We start from the raw sequence: 21331 nt of genomic DNA, 5'->3' as shown, positions 1-21331 counted from the left end.
ACTTCTGGGTGCTTAATGTTACCTTTAAGAAGCGAGTTCCATTCAATCCAGTGGTTAAAGATTGAATATCTTTTCCAGTAAGTATAAATAAAAAAGGAAAATGCTAACATCATGATCTCAAAATGAAGAATCCTGTAAGAATTTTCGACTCTGCTAATCGAGTGCTTGTACTCATTTCTGGTAATGGTTCTGGTCCTGCTCTTAACTTTCTTTCCTTGGCCATGGATAAGCATTGAATTTTAGTTATGCTTCATGGCTAAAAATAAAAGAACGAAACAAGGAGAAAGGATATAAACCATTGTCCTCAATCTAAGGCTGCTCACCATCTTGATGAAAAAGATAATTCTAAACGATCAAACATGGGGTCATCTGGTATGCAGGTGACACAAAAGAATCACATTTTCAAGAGCAGTCTAACTAAAAATAACGAAATCAATAATTTGTCCTATAAATTTCTTTTTTGAATCTTTTTTTGGTCTATCATCAACTAAGCTTCAAATTCAACACCCCTTTCTTTCACAAGCAATAATGGAAATGCAAGGTTTTCCAGTAAAGCAAACCACACAACTTTTTTTTTTCTTTATGTTTCTGCTGTCACCATCATTGGTAATCCTGAAACAAGTAATGTTGAAGAATTGCATCTCAACAGCTGTAACAGGAATGTGTTTGAAGGGGCCGGCATCAGTAGAACAAGCATCAGCAATCTCATTAGACAGCTACAAGATTGTGCATGCACAGCTGCTTTTCTTTGGAGAATCATTCTGTTGTTTCTCTGTGGATATAATGTCTGAGTGTTAGTGTTCAAGTAGGGATACAGCATGCTGATCGACAAGAGTTAGTACATGAAATAAAGTACACAGTACAGGTTAATGTAGTACTAAACACACACACAGACACAGACACGATAATGTGAAGATGGTTAATAAATACCAGAAGAAGCGCAAAAAAAGGTTATTTGAAATCAAATGCTCCATAAGAACCCTTCACACTTGATGGAATCAGAAAAAATCGTGGTATAAACGAATTTCAGTGGCTAAAAAAAGCATAGATGTACCGTAGCCCACAAATCCCTTCCACATGCAATGAATCAAATACATGCCCTGTGGATTACCATTGTTTTTGTCTGACAAAGGAAGACGCAGAACGACATGCATTGTGATTACGCCTCCTGGAAGCTCACCAACCGGGAGTCTGGACTCAGCGAGTGTCCTGTTGTTTTCAAGTATCTTTCCAGCATTAATTAGCTTCACATCCTGTATTGTCTTTGGGCAATTTTCTTTGTCTGTGAAACAGAGAACAGAATTCCAGGTGAAAACATAAGCTAATTACACACCAAAACACAATGTTGTAATAACAAAACAAGAATTCAGATACAAGGCACAATATGGGAGGATTAAAAGCAATATACTACCTCAATGTACTAAAAACAAAGGGCACTGAAGGATAATATATGACAAGAGACATAAGTGGAAATCAGTATATTGCTCATACAAGTAACTTAACTTCGTCCGGTCATCTAAATTGAAATTCAGATTGCACAATGCTATATGTGTAACCATAGGCATTCTGGAATGGCAGAGTGGGTGTTATGTTTTCACCTGTCAGCCTAAATTAGCAATGAAAAATAGGAACAACAATGCATCCGACAACTTCTTACACTGCCTTTCTCTATTGTTAACAAGTAGGAATCCAACAAAATAAATCATTGACCCTATATTATTCAAGAAATCTGTATGTTATTGATCTAAATTCATCTTTGAGTTCCTGTAGCATTGGATCCAACATTATGAAAGGGTAAAGAAAAAATAACCGATCACCCAAATTTGCCACCTAAGAAGAGAAGTAGCAAAAGTTAAATCAAGCGAGTAGGGAAAGAGTAGAACAAAGGACTCGTAACAGAGTCAACCAATTTGCAAGCATACAGTACCTTCACTCTTGATACAGAATGATTTTCATTTTTGAATCAATGAATAACAAGACAAAGACGCTTTGCCTACAAGATAGACTAATCGGCAAAAGACTAAAAGCACAAAATTCATGATGCATACAATTATAAAGGTAAAAATGAAAAAGTTTGAGTAACCTCTAGGCCACTGTGCAAGTATTTTCTCTTTGAGGGATGACACAGTTGTAGCTGGACTATACTTGCTTGGACCAATGTCAGTTCCATCTGCAAGCCTGAATTTGAGCTCTACTAAATCTTCTCCAGCCATAGATGAAATTCCCCCACAGAAGAATCCACCTCAAACTCTCATGCTAATCTCTAAAAGACCAGTCTTTTTTCCCCCTCAATCAGATTGAAAGAACTGTTCACTATAAAGCCTTTCTTTTTCTGTGCAGAAGAAGTTCGACAAAGAACGGAAAGTTTGCTTCTTGTAAAGGAAAACCAACAACCCAGGATAATCTTTTTGCAAAATTCACTGCAAAAAGTAATCACTTGAACAATGAGGAGACTTCAAACTCCATAAAAAGAAGGGTATTTTTAGAGGCTTGAAACCTAAGAGCTGGGACTGATCAGAAATTTGGGATAAACAGTTCAGATAATGAGGAGAGAGAAACCTTTGCAACTTGATGTAGAAGGAGAAGAATGAAACCACGCAAATAGGAACTGTCCAAGTGAGATTTTTAACCTGAATCTAACAGAAAATCCAATGATATGGAAAGTGACACTTTTACATGGTCACCCGTTCATTTTCAGTCTAATTACTAAAATAACCCCACACACTAATCCATTAAATGAATATATGACTAAGATTAACTAGTGGATAAAACTGGCTCATACAATTTCTTGGCATGCAACTTTGAGGAATATGAACTTAGTCAATTCCATGTAACATGTTCAAGACATGCAAAAACTCAGATTTGTGGAAAGGCATTTTGGAAACATGGCCACAGCAGAAAATTGGACGGTGAAAATTCTCAGAAAAATGGAAGGAGATGTGAAAGTTCTTGAGTTCACTTTAAGAAGTTGACTCAACAGCTTAGGCAAGTTGGAAGATGGAGGGGGCATATGGTGCTGAGTGGAAATCACGTTTTTATCACATTATTAGTGAAGTCTAATTAATAATTGGTTCTTTCTGAGTTCTGAATGTGCAAGTTGAGCACTGACAAACCACATTAGCACCACTTTCTTCAAAAAGAGAGGAAATATTTTCTTCTTGTTCATCTCTTTTTCTTTACCATCTTAAATAATCCCAAAGTCTGATATTTTTGCAGTAACTTCCCACCAATGTGAAAAGTGAGAATTATCAAGAAATTTCAACCTATTCAAACAAAATAATGGGGACATTAGAAGTATCATTATTGGAAGAACTGTTTTTATCATATTGAAGAGACTGGCTCCTTGTGATGGTGACACAAGAACAATTAGCAATTATTTATGAGCAAGCCTCATCTGACTGGCCTGCAAGGACCACCAACAGTAGACAGAGAAAACTTAGGTTGCCTGATTTTAAGGCCTACACCATAACGATACTGTCAAGTAAATTATGCAGCAATCGATGGCCAAGATTAAAAACTCTACATTTGATTCTTCCAGGTGAACAGAATCATACTCCAACAACAGAAGGTTAAACTAATAATGCAAGAATGAAGAATCATTATCATTAAGATAAATATATAGGTTGCATAATGGAGAATCTAACACCATTTGATGTTTATTCAATATTAATTTACTGTAGAAAAGACTTGTGGGGATGCTAGGTTGACAGATTCTTTTGGAGCAGTATGGAATCGCGGCCACGCCAACAAACCCCACATCACTATGAGGATCAAAGTTAGGGAAAGCCAACAACCGAGTATATTGACAATACGATGAATAACAACGAAAATTTCCGAGGCCAACTAGCAAGACCAAATCATGCCGTCCAAATTGTGACCAATTCAGCTTGAATCTGTCAATGGCAGATGAAATGACAGAGCTGAAAGCAGCCTAAATCTTAGCCCTAAAAGCAATCAACATTCATTCAAATTATTTCTAAATAAACTACTACTTAGGTTACATCAGAACTAACTACATCTGAATCAGGATGCCGAATTTCCCAGCCAAAGGCTGACTAATCAGAGATTCCTGGCAAGATAGCAATCCTCCCCACCCCAACAACAAGGGACAACTAATGAAATAGCAGTCAAATTCGAAGGGAAGAAGTTAAATGTCAAATCCTCTATCTTCTATGTTGGTTTATTTTCCACCACCCCATTTTTCAATGCTATGTTACATCTTCTGCAAGCAAATTCTTACAATTGTTAAAAGAGTTCCATAAAAGCTGAGAATCCAAAATGGCCACTTCCTAAACGGACTCATCGTTGTCCCCACCATCATTTATTTTTACTTGTTACTTTTCAATATTTTGGAAGTTCCACTAGCAATTCAGGCTTCAACCAAATTAGTATAACTCTTCATAATCAAACAAGTTAGTTTATGACACCACAAGCCATCAACAGCTTGTAAATAAGCAGCAAAAAGCACACCGCAATCCGAAATTCTGTATAAAATGGTTATAAAATCACCCAGATAATGAGATAAATACATGAGACACTGTTTTACATTTGGTAGCTGCACAGCAGGGAGGTCCACCACTAAAAGAAAAAGAAGACTCAGTGGAACTATGAAATCCAGGAGAATATACTTATAATAATAATGTTTCCCTAGCATAACCGACAGAATATGACTTAGATTCTTGCTTTAGCCTTTATACAAAAAATTCAACACCCCCAAAGAAAAAAACAATTAATAAATACATATAGCCTGGCTAGAAACTAGAAGTGGATTCTTGTCTTTCATCTACAAACTATGAAAAGAATTGCACATGATCCATGATCTTGGCTGAAATTAGGGCAAAGTAAGCTGTAGATTGATATGTTCCAAGATTAAATAATAAGTTAAGATAAATAACTAAGGTTTCCAAACCAAATATGCAACTATGATAATGGATTAGCCCCTCCGTACATAGCATTTCATTCCCCTTAAAGAACCCTTGTCCTCATGGGTTAAGTTTTGGGAAGCATCACGGGAGCTTTCCCTTGCCAATCATGGATACCATACATGTATTTTTGCTTGCAGAAGTTTTTGTTCGCTTAAACCACCAACACACTTGAAAACATTTGAAAGGATATAATCAGATCACAATCTTCTTTTACGTGGCACATTTTGAGAATATGAATGCTTATAGCACTGGACATTTGTAAGACCGTTCTTTTTTCTTCTCAAGGAATATTGTGGGCTTGCAATCGAAGTGGTGCCAAGCTGTTCAGATCTTCAGCTGTATCCTTGATATCAGTTGGTGCTAATCGAAGGGAACATGCTTCTATTACTTGATCCAACGAAAAATCTTTCATTACTCTATTTTCTACTGCTTGGTACAACAGAAATTATAGATCAGCTTCTGAATAAAATTTCAGCATTTGCCAAAAGATTAATAACCTGGTATTTCTTCTTTCTTTTTCCACCAATGAATGTAGCACCTAGTTCTTCCTCTTTAACATAGTAAACAACCAGCACCCTGTAAAAGACTTTACCACTGTTAAAGAGGTGTTTATTATTTCTGTAGCAGCTCCCATGTTCCAACGAGGAAATTAATGTTTTCCCAAGACAGAAGTGGACTCAAATAGCTTCAACTGTCTAATTTCTGAAGTGCCGAGTCTTTTCAGATTGGCAATCCACTAGCAATAATCGATAGAGCTCCACTTTGAACTGATATGACAGCATTCCGGCATTAAAGATGAAGTCACTTAGAAACCAAAAGAACAAATGCTAACGTTATCAGGAACTGTAAAAGTCTACGGAAAATGAATAATATAACAAAAAGTTGATGCTTCAGAATTACAAAATAATTTCCAAGTGCCCCAGTTTTTGTCCCTTCCTATAATGTGCAGGTGCCGGTTGCCAATATAATGTAAATCTTTCATCACGAAGCATTTTAAGAGTAGGCTAAAATTCCCTGGAAAAGATATGCTTTGTGATAAGATTTAGAGGGTTTAGTATATTTAACTTTGAATAATTTGACATACTTAGCTTCTATGGTATTATAAACAATATTCCCATTCTGATTTTCCATTTCCTTCTAAGAGTTTAGAAGCCAAACCTATACATCGACTATTTCCTTTTCCTTTCCCTTTTCCTTTTTATGAAACACAAAGTAAAAAGAGCAGAAGTTGATTTATTCTATATATAAGGTATAAACCTATCATTTGTTTTGATCTTTCCTTCTGGTTTGCTGATGTCTTTGGAGTGGAAAATTTCTAACAGAAGAGATGACTACATCAATAATTTTGTTGATTTTGAATCTCAATTATGTATTGTTAATTATCATAAAAGAAGCGCAATTAAAGATTTGCAGCAGGCATAGGATATGTATTGATGAGCAGAGTACGTGCTGGACCTGCAGGAATTGAATCCATAAAATAAGAGACAAGAAAGACTCCTAATCAATTAGCAACCAAGCAGCAAACTGTGCTATTTTCTTTTCTTTTCTTTTATTAATTATTTTTGTGAAGTTTATCACAATATGCATTACACAGATGCATTAAAATGAGGGTGCAGATTGACATCTGAACTTGTACTCATGAAATCACTAAATGCTCATATCCTGATCCAGAGGATACTGATATCAGATTGCTCTCCTTTAAATTGCTATAACTCAATCTTCTACAAATTGAAAGGTATGTCGCCCAACAAAGGTCCAAATTAGCTACTGAATCTAGCTGTCTAACCAAAAACAATTTATCTGACTCTGTTTGCAATGGTTTTTTTTGGCAGTTCAAGTTTGGTTGCTTGCCGTAAAAAAGAACCAGAAAATTTGATAAAGAAAGTGTAAGGTTGTCTAATGACACGTGCCCGAGCTTGAGGGATTCGAATCTTATTTTTCAAGTAAGAAAATTATGTATTAATCAATAAATTAATTACTCGGATGCAAAAGCTAAGTGCATATTTAATCTAGTTTTTTTCAATTTATCTGTCATTTAAAAATAGAAGTATTTTAAGAAACTCTTAAAAAACAGTTTTTTTTAACAAAATTAAAAAAAAAAAGAATTTTAGAAAAAACTCCAAAGAGATTGCATTTTCTTCTTTTTAAAAACACTGCAAGCTTTTCAGGAAATTTTTTTTTTAAAAGATATTCTCATCTACTAAAAATAATCATAACATTATCCGTTTCTATTTTTTATACAAAAATGCTTTGTATATTTTAAAATTTTTATTTAAATAAAATAAAATAAAATAAACTTTTTTTTCTATTATGAACAAAAGAATTCATGATTTATATAAAGTTATATTAGTTTATATAAGTTGTTTTGTTAAATAACTTATTTATAAAAAAAACTATTTATAAAAGTAAATTTAACTTAATTTTAAAAATTATTATTTTTATAAAAAATTTAAAATTTAAAAAAATTAACCAAACAATATTTTAAATAAATACGTGTTGTTCTGCCTTTTCCCAGTAGATACGAGGTTTCTCTGACTCGGCCTATTAAGTTTCTTGGGCTCATCTGGCCAAGCCTAGATTTGTCGATGAAGGCGTAATTTTTGCTTACGGGTCATGCACAAGCCCATCAACATAGATGCATTTCAATTTTATAGGTATCTTCGCCTTATGCTGGTTAAATCCACATTGTCTAGTTAGCTAATTGCATCCCTCACTTTGTTCTCAATTGTACCTCCATTCTAATTCCAATATAATTAATTAATATTTTGATCTAACAGCGTTACTGTTTTTTTTCTTTAAGTTTAGAAAAATTCGAACCCAATTATTTTTCTTTTAAACGCAAAGCACATTGAATTAATACGAGAGAAGTACAAAATGCTCTGAAAAGTCTCTACTAAAAAGGGTGGAGATAATCAGTAGCAAATACAACCCAAAAAACCAAAACGATCGAGGTCCAGTCAAAACACAAGAACCCACCCCAGACAGGATCTGAACAATAAACAAACCAAGATCACCAAGATACATGAAATCAACATCACAAGCCAATCGAGAAACACATAACGATCAAAGCAACAGAGGAGAGACAAAACAATTCAAAGAAAGGACCTCAGAAGCAAGTCAATCAAAGGAGCATAACGGCCTCAACAAAAGCACAGCAACCATTCCAACCCTGGAATAAATCACAACTCAATCCCTTTGAAAACCACAACTACCACGAGAAAAATTTGACTTGAATTCTTGTCAACCACCAGAAAAAGAGACAACACAGGCCAGTATCAATTAAGTCAAGATCACTCCATGACAAACATCAAAGCAAAGAGATTCCCCACCACCTTAAATGCACCAGAGGTGGAAGAACATTGGGAATAAAAAATGCAGTAACGATAACCATGAATCAAGACCAGTTCCAAGATCAACAAAATTTCCAGTCACCACCATCTCTAGTTAATCATAAGCATATCAGTTTCTTTCCCCACCCCTACCTTAGCAAGCGAGTCCGCAACACTGTTAGCAGATTTGGTAATATGAAAGATAAGCCATTCCTTCAGTTTACGTGTCAGTTTGATGATATGAAGAATTTGTTTCCTGTGGCGCCATGGCACTATTTCGGGACATTTAACCCATTTAATAACATTAACAGAATCACTCTTTAAGACAAGCTGATGAGAATCTACCCTATTGGAGGCCACATAAATGAGAAGTGCTTCTTTAATAGCTAAGAATTCGGCTCTATTTGCATCTCCCACACCCGTGGCTTTGGAAAAGGTGATAAAAACTCTGCCATGGCTGTCTCTAAGAACTCCTCCGATGCCGAACTCTCCAGGATTTCCCTTAGCAGCTCCATCAATATTAAACTTGAGTTGGCCATGATTAGGAGCTTTCCATTCAACAGTAATCTTCTTTTTTAAAGGTTTTTTAGACAAAGTGGTCTGCTGAGGGGTTCTAAATATATCCATAACTGAGCTTGTTTCATCTTTCCATTTGGATCTTGTCCACCATGCCATCCTAGTCTTTACCAAGTCAAAAATTTGAAAGCGGTCCCACAACTTTCCATTAAAAGTCATCTCGTTTTTTTGTAACCAGATAGACTAAAGAATTGCAAAATAACCCATTCTCCACACCTCAACCCTTCCTTTATCAAGATGAGTTGCATTCCATGCGGTAAAGAAGGCACCCGCTTCACCTGGGCTCACCCAATTAATCCCTCACATGTTGCAGCAAGCAGCCCACAATTTCCAAGTAACCTCACATGAAAAATAAAGGGTCAACTGTTTCCAATTCTCTTATACAAAATCACAAAAGGTTCAAACCCGATTATTAGAATAAAAAATAAGGTTCTTAAGAAGTTACTTTATTATACAAAACTATATTTATGCTGCTTCTAAAGAAGTAATCAATATTGAACTGAACAAACTAAAAGGACGGTCGAGTTACACTAGCTTGATAGCTTCTATCTCTTGACAGTCAGAATTTAATCTACTTAACCAAACAAGATACATCACATGCAGTAGTACTAGTAGTTATGGGAGGAATAATATTGCAGAATGCCAAAGGAACTGAACTGCCTTCTTGCTCACCAGCATTGCAAAATATTGAACTCAATTCGGATATAAAACTACCCGAATACGTCAAGCACTTGCGTGGATCTCCATATCTTTCATTCCCATGATAGAATTCAGGCACTGAAAAACTGATGAGATTGTTGTTGAACCTTGGTACGTACAAATAGCCATTATCTTCATCATCACCATCAGCTTCTGGTTCTTCGTCATCATATTCTTCGACCTTCTCTAATTCCTCTCCTTGGAAAAATTCAGAGTTTTCTAGCTCCACTTCCTCATCTTTTTCCTCATAAACCGCGTGACAGCATGTAAAAGTATCATCTAAAGACACAAGCTCGAGAATAAGCCGACCATTTTCTCTGTATGCTTCAAAATATTCATGATACTTCACTTTCTCTTCTTTAAGAATGAGCCTCCCATTCCTGTAATGTCTCCTTAAAATCCATGGCATGTGACCTGGCATATTCCCTGTTCTTGCTAGCAAAGGAATCGCAGGCGGATATGCTCCTTTCATTGCAGGCCCTCGCTTTCTCTTATCCGGGTTGTAATCACGATTCCCATATGCTCTCTCCATCTCTAGCATTCGCAATTCGTCAGGGCTCATGTAAACTCCACTTTCAGTCCCAAGCATATCGTCCATCCCAGAGGACCAAGAAGAGTATGATGAAGAGTGAGTGCTTAAGGATCGGAACAAGGATTGGAAAGAATGCACTGCATGTGGGATTGTGTAGGAATGGATGATGAGAGGATTTGAGTGAGTTGGACTTTGAGTTGGGGGGGTTCCTGGTGCATATATTAGGGTTTTGAGACCTGGTAGCAGGAGATGTTTATAAGCGGTGCCTTCTTTTTGGATTTGCATGGGACATTGAAACCTAAATGACCGGGGAATGATACTACAGAGGGATAAAACCATGGATATAGTTTTTGAAATCAACCCATCTTCCTTTGAGAATCCCATGCTTTACTAATAATAATGAAAGAAGGAAAGCTTCTACTTTAGTCGAACCCCAGCGAGCAAGCTGACTGAGTATGGTAAATATATAAACAGACTTGGTCAAGCGATTGAAATGGCTCTCTTAACCTGCAAGGGGAAAATTAAGGGAAAAAAAGCTTTTTTGGTTAGAAAATAATTGAAGCTGATTTTTCGTAAGAAAAATATTGATCAATAATTCCTAAAATTAACTTTAATTAGCCTAGAAAAAATCCAAGCGTTAATATATATACATTTATATGAATTTTGAAAAAAGTGATTAATGCCATAATTGAAGGTTATTAGGGCTCAGTAGGAAAAGGACCCACTGAAAATTGTCTACAGTATAGAGCAGTGCTTTTTAACAAGAGGATGGCATAAGCTCTCAACACTCTTATTTTCATATGCATTCCATTCGATCTCCTCCGTTTATCTAGTTGACTTAGTTCATCTTTCATCATTCTCTATAGCAAGCAATCCATGACAATAATTGCGCAATGATGAAGATTTCACTGATTTTTTTTTCTTTTTTAGTACAAGAAGATTCACTTATTTAAATGTGTCAAAATCAAATCTTGTATATAAGGAATATTCAAAGAATTTTAAAAAAAAAAAATTAATGTGTTATTCTCACCAACATTTGAGAAAAATAATATATTAACTCTTATTTTATAATTTTTTTATAAATATCACATTAATATCTAGTATATTTTTCCGAGGAATATTAGGTATATTGGGAGAAAAGTGTGGGCAAGGCATCAATGCGGGGCTCTCTCTCTCTGCTTCACTAATGTTGCATGAGGACAAGGTGACAAACTCTCCTAAAGGTCCAACACCTTTATAAATTGAAGCATGCGAAACCAATTCTTCCCTAGGCATACATGCAAAACGACAGTAATTTGAGAGGGAAACTGATCTTTAACTGACACTCACCGATTTCCACTGTCATTTCGGTCAAAGTATAAACCAGCAGAGAAGAAAAACAAAAGAAAAGTGATTCTCTAGAATTTTGCCTACGTCTAAAGCACAAACATATAAGCTACCTACACTTGATAAAGAGAGAGGGACAAGTAATATAGCCCACACCACAGTATACAAAAATGAACTTTCAAGAAATCTGTAAGCAAATTGTAGATGGAAGGGAATGCAACAATATATATCCATAGAAAATGAAATGAAAAAGCATCTATGTAAGATTAATCACGTTTTTTTTACATTAAAAAGGAGAGATTTTGACAATCGAAGTATATCGAGCATTTATTAGTGGTTTTACTTGTATTGTGCTTAATTAGATAGCCAATGTAATAAGAGAGAAGGGGAGAGATATCTTACTCTATATGCGGATGTGTACTAGCTACATTACTCCATTCTCTCTTCCTGGTAAGCCATTTTTGCATACATTTTCTCTCGAACTAGAAGAAACAAAGAGAGAAGTGAATTCGGCAAGGAGAGACTGACAAACACTCTCTCCAGTCACAGTCTCACGCAAACAGAACTTCACATCTCTTGAGCAATTTTCTCCAACTTGGTAACCTCTCTTTATAGGAGAAACTTCAGGGCTTAATCTCATTTTCCCATTATTAATTTATTGGACAGTCTTTGGCAGCACTCTTCATTAAAGGTCACTATAGTCATTCTTCGTGTCTAAGAGAAACGGCTGCCCTTATGGGACTTGGAGCATCTACTGTGCTACTTTTGGCTTTAGGATTTGCTTAGCAAGGCACAATTATAAGCTTTGAGTGGAAATGAGCGTAGGGAATCACAAAGAGAAACCATCCATCAACTGATTTTGTTTGGTTTTGTATCTTAAGCACCAAGTTTTTGTATACCATTACCGTTTTTTTTCCTTGGCTCTCCATTAACAACCATTTTGGACACGTTTACTATCGTCTCTTCTTTTTAATTTCTTTATATATATATATATATATATTTTTTATTTAGCTGAATTATTAACGAATAAAAAAATATTGTTAATGTTCATCACTTTCAAATGAGTCAAAACTCGTAATATTTTGGTGAAAAACGATTTGACAAATGTAATAAATAGAGTGAAATCCCCTCGATCATCCCCATGGAGGTTACAAAGCATTCTCCAAATAAAAAATATCAAAGAGCAATTGGGGAGATGGAGTATAGTTCACACTCTGAGATGTACTAATGACATGGCAAATAATTTGGCAAAGAGAATTAACATTTGAATTTTTAATTCTCTCCTATAAAATTATTCTTCTTTCTTGGTATTAGTAGGTAGGCTCTAGGCTAGTTAACCATAACAAATTTTAGTACATTAAGTACAAGAGTGTGTAACACAAGTCAAGGATAATCGAAGTTGGTCAAATATCCTCAACAACAGAGTGAAGTCAATTTTACACACAAGTCAGCTTTCAAATATAATGTGTTTCAGTACTACATGTACCAAAAAATAATGTGTTTCGCCAATACCCATTGCCATTCAAAATTAAAAACGGTTTACACGGTGGAAACCACATTTTCCACTAGGTATATCTCCCTCTAGAGACGGCCCCCAAACCTTACAGATTGACTAAAGAGTTTGCTTTCATGTGCATCTTCACTAGCTTCTAAGTAAGCATTTCAATGTATGAGGTTGAATAATGAAAAATCTTCAAATCTAAACCTAGGTATTAAAAATTATTTTCTTTTATCAAATAATATCAAATTAAATTATCGTTACAATTTATATTTGTGATCATCATAACAATTTAGCTAATAACTTATATGATTCTAAAATGAGATCAAAACTCAATTATAAGTATATAGGGGATGGAAGGTAGGGGAAAAAGGGACTAATTCAACTTAAAGACAAGTTTATGTCGTAATCATCACTAATCAGGCAGTAATCAGTACCCATGATAGCTGCCTTACAATCCGTTGGATCTGATGATCAGGAGGTTGTGAGGTGAGTCCACAATAGAGGTTAAATTGTTCACGTGGGCCCATGTGCCAACTGAACAATAATGTACTGTACAGTGCATAAATTAAATTAACGCGTGCTTGGTAGGACATTGTATCGCAATAGCACACGTGGGCTACCTGAACTTCACTTCTGTGACAGCTTAGTACGATACGAACGTTTGGACGGCGTCTTTTTTTTGTTGACTTGTATGATTTTATTGACATCATTAATTATTGGTGAGAACTTTAAACCTCCTCTCACCCTCTTTCTCAATTTCATTTTCGGTTTTTTCTTTCGTACAAAGAAAAAATAGCAACACGCATGAATCAAGTCAAGTTCGTGATTAGCCTATTTAAATTATATTTTATTATTAAAATACAAAATTATTTTTTAAATATTTTAAAATTAAAATAAATATTTATTAATATAATGATATTTCAACACAAATTTAAAAATTCTTATGTAATCAAGGTTTGACTCGAGTCAAATCAAGTACATTCAAGTGGGTATAAAGATGAATTTCTTGGCAAAAATATGCATGAGTTACTCGAATACTTCAATAGACCCTCTAATACCAATTAAATTGTAAGCTTAATTTTGTGTGCAAAAGATAGATAATTGATTTTGTTTATTAAGTCTTGAATTTCCTAAATATCTAATTTGATCATCAACTGTTGAAAATATTCATTTATCAAATGAATCCAACCAATGACAAATTCTCTCTACCTTTTTTTTTTTTTGAAAAAAAATTGAGTTATATTGATTTCAATCTGTACAACAGCACCAAAAAGGCTAATTACAGTAGCATGATCATTCACTTAGACCCCCTTCAAAAAGAAAAACACATACTGTACATCTTAATTATCTCATCATCCCACATATCTCCTCATGGGCGTAACAAATAGAGCCCATTAAGACCTTATCATCCAAGATTGGTGAGATCTCGGGTCATTTCTAGATTAGCTTTTCAAAGTCCCATGTGTTCTCATCTTCTCACTTGCTAAAAATTTAGGAGCTTACTGTGGTCTAGAACAAGTCCAATCAGGCATGCATTAGGGAATGGAAATAGAGGAGCAATACACAACCAGAAAATTATTCACAACAACACAATAATGGAATTAGCTAAACACGTTGAGCAGCTCATGGGTTCTTTGCACACCGAACTTTGCTCAATTGTCCGCTCCATGATTTGATTTTATTAAAACGTTGTCAATCTGCCATTCTCAAGCTTGATCTTTGAAGCAATCAACAAGGACAATCCTCCTTGTTTGATTTTGGTGGCACATAGTTTTCTACATCATCCATATTAAAAGAAACTTGAATCATAAATAAACATTTCTCTCCTCTATTATAACCTTATGCAAAGTAAATATTATTCCAAAGAAATAAGATCATAAATATTAAGGTGCACAAAAGAACAAATAAAGAAAAAATAAAAAATAAAAGATCATCATTGAGTAAATCAAACAGTAACCACTGTTGTAGTGAAATTATCCACCTCTATGATCTGTATATGTCGGAGACAATGTCATGTTTTTGGTTTTGATAATTTTCGACCACGACAAAGTCAAACTTCCGTTTCTTTTTTCTTCTAAAAGTATTCAAAAAGAAAGCAATCGTCGTAGTTTTCAAACGACTAAAATATCATTTCACGAGAAAAATAATAAAAACTGAATGCATTTGCATTGGTTCAGAAATTGTCGTTGCCTTGAAAAAGTTATGACATGATCATCGAACCAGTCCAAATGGAAGGATATATTGTTAATTAATCCCCAGCCGAATACCATAAACAAGAATTTGAGCATACAATCATCAAATCATAAAGTGATCATTTGAATGTCAAAAGAGAATCGAGGATATGAATGAGATCATAAGTTTGGCTTTAATGGGAACCAATTTCTTGTGGTGCAAATTGCCTGCAAAAATGCATATTGATGCTGGCATATATCAGGTCCATTGAAATCATTAATCACCCGTTGATTCAATATACAATATTAAGTGCTGCAAAATGGAAACAAACCCAAATAATCCTAGTGGCAATGCTTGATTCAATACAAGTTGCATGCCACGATAAGGAACAGTATAGATGCACTGGATTACTGATCACCGAAGTTGCAAGCTAGCTGTCATCCAGATTTGATCATTGAGACTATTAAAATCATCACGCGGCTGGCTTCAGTAGCACAGGTCATAAAAATTAATGCTACCACTAACTTGGTACCTTCGTTTTGTTTTTGTTTTTGTTTTTTCAAATTCTACAATAGGGTTTGACTCATGTAATGAGTCTATTGAACAAGGCTAAACAGTTCTAACCATTTATAATACAAAATTACCCCCAGAAATTTGATGAAATTTCACACCATTTAGTGTGTAAAAGGGATTCATATTAAGATTCAGACCGTTTAGGTAGTATTTTCCTACTTAATATTGGAAAGTTAAAATTCATTGTAATATGTAATTAAAATGTTAACAATTGATTGAGTTTATTAGTGACCGATCATGGCATGGTAGAGTTTAATTCCTTAACAAACATGAATCAAAAGGGCTTGACCTGTGACATCGGTAGATGAACCAGCCAGCTGCCAAAATAAGACAGTGAAAGGGTAGGAAGGATTTGCAGGGAAATGCCGAGGCAGAGGCTGCAAGGCCAATCATGAGGACTGACAGTAATATAGATATTGGGAGGTAGCTGTACTTCATATACTACTTACTATCGCAGATAGCAGCATACATTATGTAACATCTACGTGCATGATGATGATTAGTACTTTGGCCCCCATTGGAAATTGCCCCCGGCCCTGGCCGGTACTTTTGATTGTCGATTCTTTCTGCCAACACCAGTGCCACGCCGTTCTGTAAAATTTTCTTTTTGAGGGGCGTGGATATCATGGAACCCAACTAGATTTTCTCTTTCATGCTTGGAGAAAAAAAATATCTGAACTCTACGCCTAGTTCCTTCCTGGTCATCACCATAATACATTTTTCCCTCTTCCCTTTTAAATTCTTTTTCTTTGGGGAAAAAGTATCTTGATGTTTCTGAAAAGCTACCTTCTAGAGACGATTGATTGATTCATGATGCTTTGGAAACATGAATTTTTCTTTTTTCCAATCTTTTCTATTTAGCATTTGCCTCTTAGCTATGAGCAACTGCATGCACCCCCATTTTCCTTTTTATAAAGAAGAGCGAGGATCAGGAGTAATCAGGTTCTTATTGTTATCTCTTTTCTGATACCTGAATGATTTGAGCTTTCATTTTTTAAAAAATAGATAAGATTATTAATATTAATTATAGTATACCTCAAAGTTTGCTGTGCACCCCTTTATATATATATATATAGTAAAGAGAGAGGTATGCTTAATGTTCTTAATCTTTGCATACGTGTCTATCTATGCTTAATAATCTTTTTGAGTTGATGATATTAATAAGATATGTCATCCTATATCTTAAATATCTATATCTTATTCTTTATTCTATCCAATCATCCAATTTAATCATAATCCATGTACACCATATGTACAATTCAATATCAACCATTTTTTAAAAAAATTAAAAACATGAAAACAACAGCCTAGGAAGGTCGTACGTACAAATAAAATGTCCCAAAACGACCCCCTCAAATTTGTTCAAGTTGTAAACCAAATTGGTAGTAAAGGCAATGGAGAATGACAGAGTTTAGCAAGGGTGCCATACTCTTAACCCTTTCAAGATTGTGTGGATTAATCATTGATGATCTATATGAGTTGGGCAGAACAAAATTTGGGCAAAACGCCAGAAATAAATGCATAATTGCCAATGAAATTATACCATAAGCCCATTCCCATTCCCCATCAAAATGTACCCTTGCAGCGCCTTGCATGTGCCATGTTATGTTGTTTGGTCAGTATCCATATACAATATCCTTTCTTTGCAAACATAAAGGAGGAGAAAAGGAAATAGTTACATAAGAGGGAATTTAGCATTTGGCATCGAATAATCTACACATGAAAATTGCCAGCTAGATAAACCCAAGAAAGGGAAAAAAAAAAAGGGAAAACCTGAAAAAGCTCATCCCTTACCAAAACGAAAAACCTATTTGTTCATAACCACAGGACAACGAAACCCTAACAAGATCATACCCCTTGGAGCCTCTACCACTAACCCTAAAAGGGCATGGAAAGGAGAAATCACTCTTATCACATCAATGAAGATGACCACCCAAAAGAAGGGGGAAAATTGGAAAAGAAAAAAAAAAGTAGAAAATTTGACTCCTTATGGAAGAGGCTTTGCTACCTAACTGTGAACTGGCCTGATTGCTGGCACTGGCAAACCGAGAAAACAAGTGGGACTAGCTCTTACACTGCTGTAGTTCAAGCATTTTCCTCCATTTGCTGCAATCCCATTCTCCATTGGAGTCTCAGCCATTGATGAGCATTTTACAATTGAATCTTCAATCACAGCATCATTATCTTCAACCAAAGTTTCAACAATATTACTCTTATCATCCTCGTCGTCATTGTTAATATTGATGTCAAAAACATTGACTTCAACCTCTTCCTTTGCTTCTTCATGATCAATCTCGCAATCCTCAATACCATCAATAGGATGATGGTCAGCCAAATCGTTCTCATCCAAGGGCACAAGATGCAATGTTAAACGACCATTGGATCGGTGAGCCCGGAAATATTCCTGGTGTCTCACCTTCTCCTCCCTAAGAATCAACCGTCCATCGCTAGTGTAATATCGCCTGAGCACCCAAGGCATATGAGAAAACTGATTTGCGGTGCTGGCAAGCGACGGTATTGGTGGAGGAAACTCTCTCTTCGTCCTCTTACGCCGTTGTTCTCTCTTCCCACGGCTTCTATCGCAAACCCCAGAACAATCGTTGCTATTAACATCATGACCACCATCACAAGTCTTGGAAACACAAACCTCTTCGCTTTTGTCGAGATCAAAGCAACTCTCCGTGCCAATGTAATCACCGATCAAAGAAGAAGGCGATGAGGAAACCACGCTTGAGGCAATCATGCAAGAATTGAAATGCTTTTCAGTTTGGCTCTTCTTTGGACCAATCGTTAAGGTCTCAAGGCGAAGCTGTATCTCCGACGATGATGCTGAATAATATTTCTGGGGCTGCATTTGAAAAAAGACAAAAAAGGGGTTTTCGGATTTGGGGAAGAGGGACGGGGTGGTTGGAAGGTAACAAAAACTAGAGTCGCATGGAGAGAAATTGAGAGAGAAGGGTAATTGGGTTATAAATAGAGTGAAATAAATTGGATAAAATAAAGAAGAGTGTGTTATCGAGAAGAGGAGTATTGAAGGGAGGGAAAGACGGACGGATGGATTGAGGCAGAGAGAGAAGAGAGATGACAGCTAATATCTGTGACGTCAAGATTGCGTTATATATGTGACATGGAGCTAGATTTTCACGAGAATCTCCTCTATTTTGCAACTTTTCCACCTGTTTTTTCCACAAAAAAATCAAGGAAATTATTAGTTTATATATATATATATATATATATACCTACTAAAATACTTGTCACTCTTTTAATCCATTATAAAGTCTAAAAATCTATCTTATCCACTGGATTAAATAAATATCATCAATTTTACTAGAATTTGAAACATAGAAAAAACTCTTACAAGGAAGAAAGACAATACAGGAAGGAAGGAGGGCATATCTGTTTTTGGGTATATTTGAAACAGTTTCGTGGTGTACGTGGTGATTCTTTTACACGTGTGATGTCAGTATAATTTGTACCTATCCTGAGGTGTATTATTCAGTTGAATATATATATATATTTGGCTCCTTACCCTAAATTTGTAAATTGAATTTAAATAAAACGTTTTTTTTTTTTTGAATTGTTGTGAGCGTAGCTCCATTGCAAAGTGCCACTTAATTCTGTACCACAATTCAAATTTATATTAAATATAATATTTTTTATGACATGGTACTAATCTATGGATTATATATATAGTTAATGTACAAATCAAAAACATATGATATAGAGGAAAGAAACGTGAACAAGTTTTGCTGCGATGAACAAGAAAAAAAATTTATTTTTGATAGGCTAAATAATAGAAAAATAAAACCAAAAATCTAATGATACGCGTCCGAAAAAGGCTTGAGGGTCAAGAATGAACCAACACATCTGTCATGCAAACGCACGCCAGGAACAATTCTTCCCCCTTCAAAATCATTGATGAGAATTCCCTCTAATGATTGTACTATTTTATTTGCATAATAAAATAAAAATCAAGCAGTCATTGAAAATTAATATAATAAAAGGAAAGAAACATTCAAAACGTGTTTCTCCCCTAAACTAATGATTGTGGGATTATTTTTTTTATATTTTATTTGATCAGGGAAATGGACAAGGCTTCAGAAAGGAGACAGAGAGGGAGAGCAACGTACCAATATTCAAAGCCAAAATTCAGTCACATTTGAACTCCTTCAAGCCCTAAAAGAAAACCCAGATTCAAGAAGGTTAAACTAACTGATATCAGAAAGTGTAAAAAAAAAACTGTGCAAGAAAGACAAAGGGAAAATGGAGATGTGGAAACTTGCCTGAAAGAAAGAAAAACAAAGGGAGAAAGAAAGAAGAGATGATGATGATGATGATGATAAAAGAAGACAACTCACAAAGAGAAAATATATAGGGTAGAGACAGAGAAGCAATTAGCAAACGCATCCCCGTAGTAGTTTCTTTGATTGACAGATAACATGTGTCGTTTTTCATGCTTTCTTTGTTCTTTTCCTTGGATATAAGATAGTTTTTTTTTTTTTTAAATGTCTAAAAACTCTCTTCTTGGAATAAATTACCTAATTTTAGGCGAGGTTTAAGGGATTAGGGAGAGATTGATCATGGAATGGATATGTCCCCACTCCGAAGTAACGTTTTAACCTTTTAATGGGCTGATTTTAGGGTTTTCTTTTCTTTCTTTCCTTTTTTTTTTACTATAAGATAAGATGATAAGGGGATGATCATTAATTATTTCTTGTCCTTTAATCTAAAAAATAAATAAAAGTGAAATTTAAAGACAACAAATATAGTAATTCGATTTTAAAAAAAGGTAGTAATAATGCTTATTGTAAGAATTTTTTATATAAAATTTTAAATGATTGTAATTTTTATATATTCCAGAATGAAACTTTAAAATTTTAGCATAACATATCTTGGTGCATCTTCCTCATATATAAACTAACGGTAAGTTCGTAAATCACTAAATTTTAGACAGATTAACTTTCTGAGATTGGTCATTTACGATTTAAAAATATTATTAATTTTTTATTTATTTACAATCATTGCTACATTGAATATTGCTTTAATTTCGACATGGAGAGTGGTTGGATTGTTTTTGGCCTCAAGAACTCGACCTTAATAGCATTACTCTCTCAAATTCAAATCACATTTATTAAAAGAAGAGTTTACATTTGATATAATATCAGTGTATAGTATCTATACATTATAATTTAATCACGAAGTAACACCTCATAAATGCATAAAAGTAATAATTCAAAAGTCTTTTAAAATAAAAATTATGAGTATTTAGAATTTTTAATTTTTAAATTTATTTATTAATAAAGTGAGAATAATTGATTCACTGTTGAAATATAAAATTTATACACCGACAGTGCATTAAATATTAATTTATTAAAATATGAAATATTGAGAAAAACAGACAGTTAGAAAAGGAAAATAAGTTAATTATTTGAAAAAAAATTGAGTAATTTTGTGGAGAAAAGTTGGTAGTTTTTTTAAAATGTATTTTATAAGAAAAATAAAAGGACTTCTGAATCCTTAAATGTATACTATCTGTGTACTATGATAAGTGGTTTTTAAATAATTTCACCAACTTAATTCGTATTACTTGATTCGGATGCTTAACTCGATAATTAGTATTATATGATAGTATAGATATAAATTTTTTCCAACTTTATGTTAAATTTAGTCAGTCTAATTATTTAATTCATCCTTCTTG

At 34.6% G+C, this 21331-nt stretch overlaps 2 protein-coding genes across 2 annotated transcripts; both read right to left on the bottom strand.

Moving 5' to 3' along the window:
- On the bottom strand, nucleotides 150–2618 carry LOC18592220 (membrane-anchored ubiquitin-fold protein 6). The gene is made up of 3 exons (XM_007018816.2): nucleotides 2084–2618; nucleotides 1112–1282; nucleotides 150–772 (listed from the first exon to the last, which is right to left on the bottom strand). Exons 1-3 carry the CDS (start codon nucleotides 2211–2213, stop codon nucleotides 717–719), a joined length of 357 nt encoding a protein of 118 aa, XP_007018878.2. The 5' UTR covers nucleotides 2214–2618; the 3' UTR covers nucleotides 150–716.
- Nucleotides 17260–19809, bottom strand: LOC18592216. The gene is made up of 2 exons (XM_007018812.2): nucleotides 19764–19809; nucleotides 17260–18809 (listed from the first exon to the last, which is right to left on the bottom strand). Exon 2 carries the CDS (start codon nucleotides 18485–18487, stop codon nucleotides 17642–17644), a length of 846 nt encoding a protein of 281 aa, XP_007018874.2. The 5' UTR covers nucleotides 18488–18809; nucleotides 19764–19809; the 3' UTR covers nucleotides 17260–17641.

The sequence above is a fragment of the Theobroma cacao genome, chromosome 8, assembly GCF_000208745.1.
Source record: "Theobroma cacao cultivar B97-61/B2 chromosome 8, Criollo_cocoa_genome_V2, whole genome shotgun sequence".
In the NCBI taxonomy this organism is placed as follows: domain Eukaryota; kingdom Viridiplantae; phylum Streptophyta; class Magnoliopsida; order Malvales; family Malvaceae; genus Theobroma; species Theobroma cacao.
This window is presented reverse-complemented; position numbering and strand designations above follow the sequence as displayed.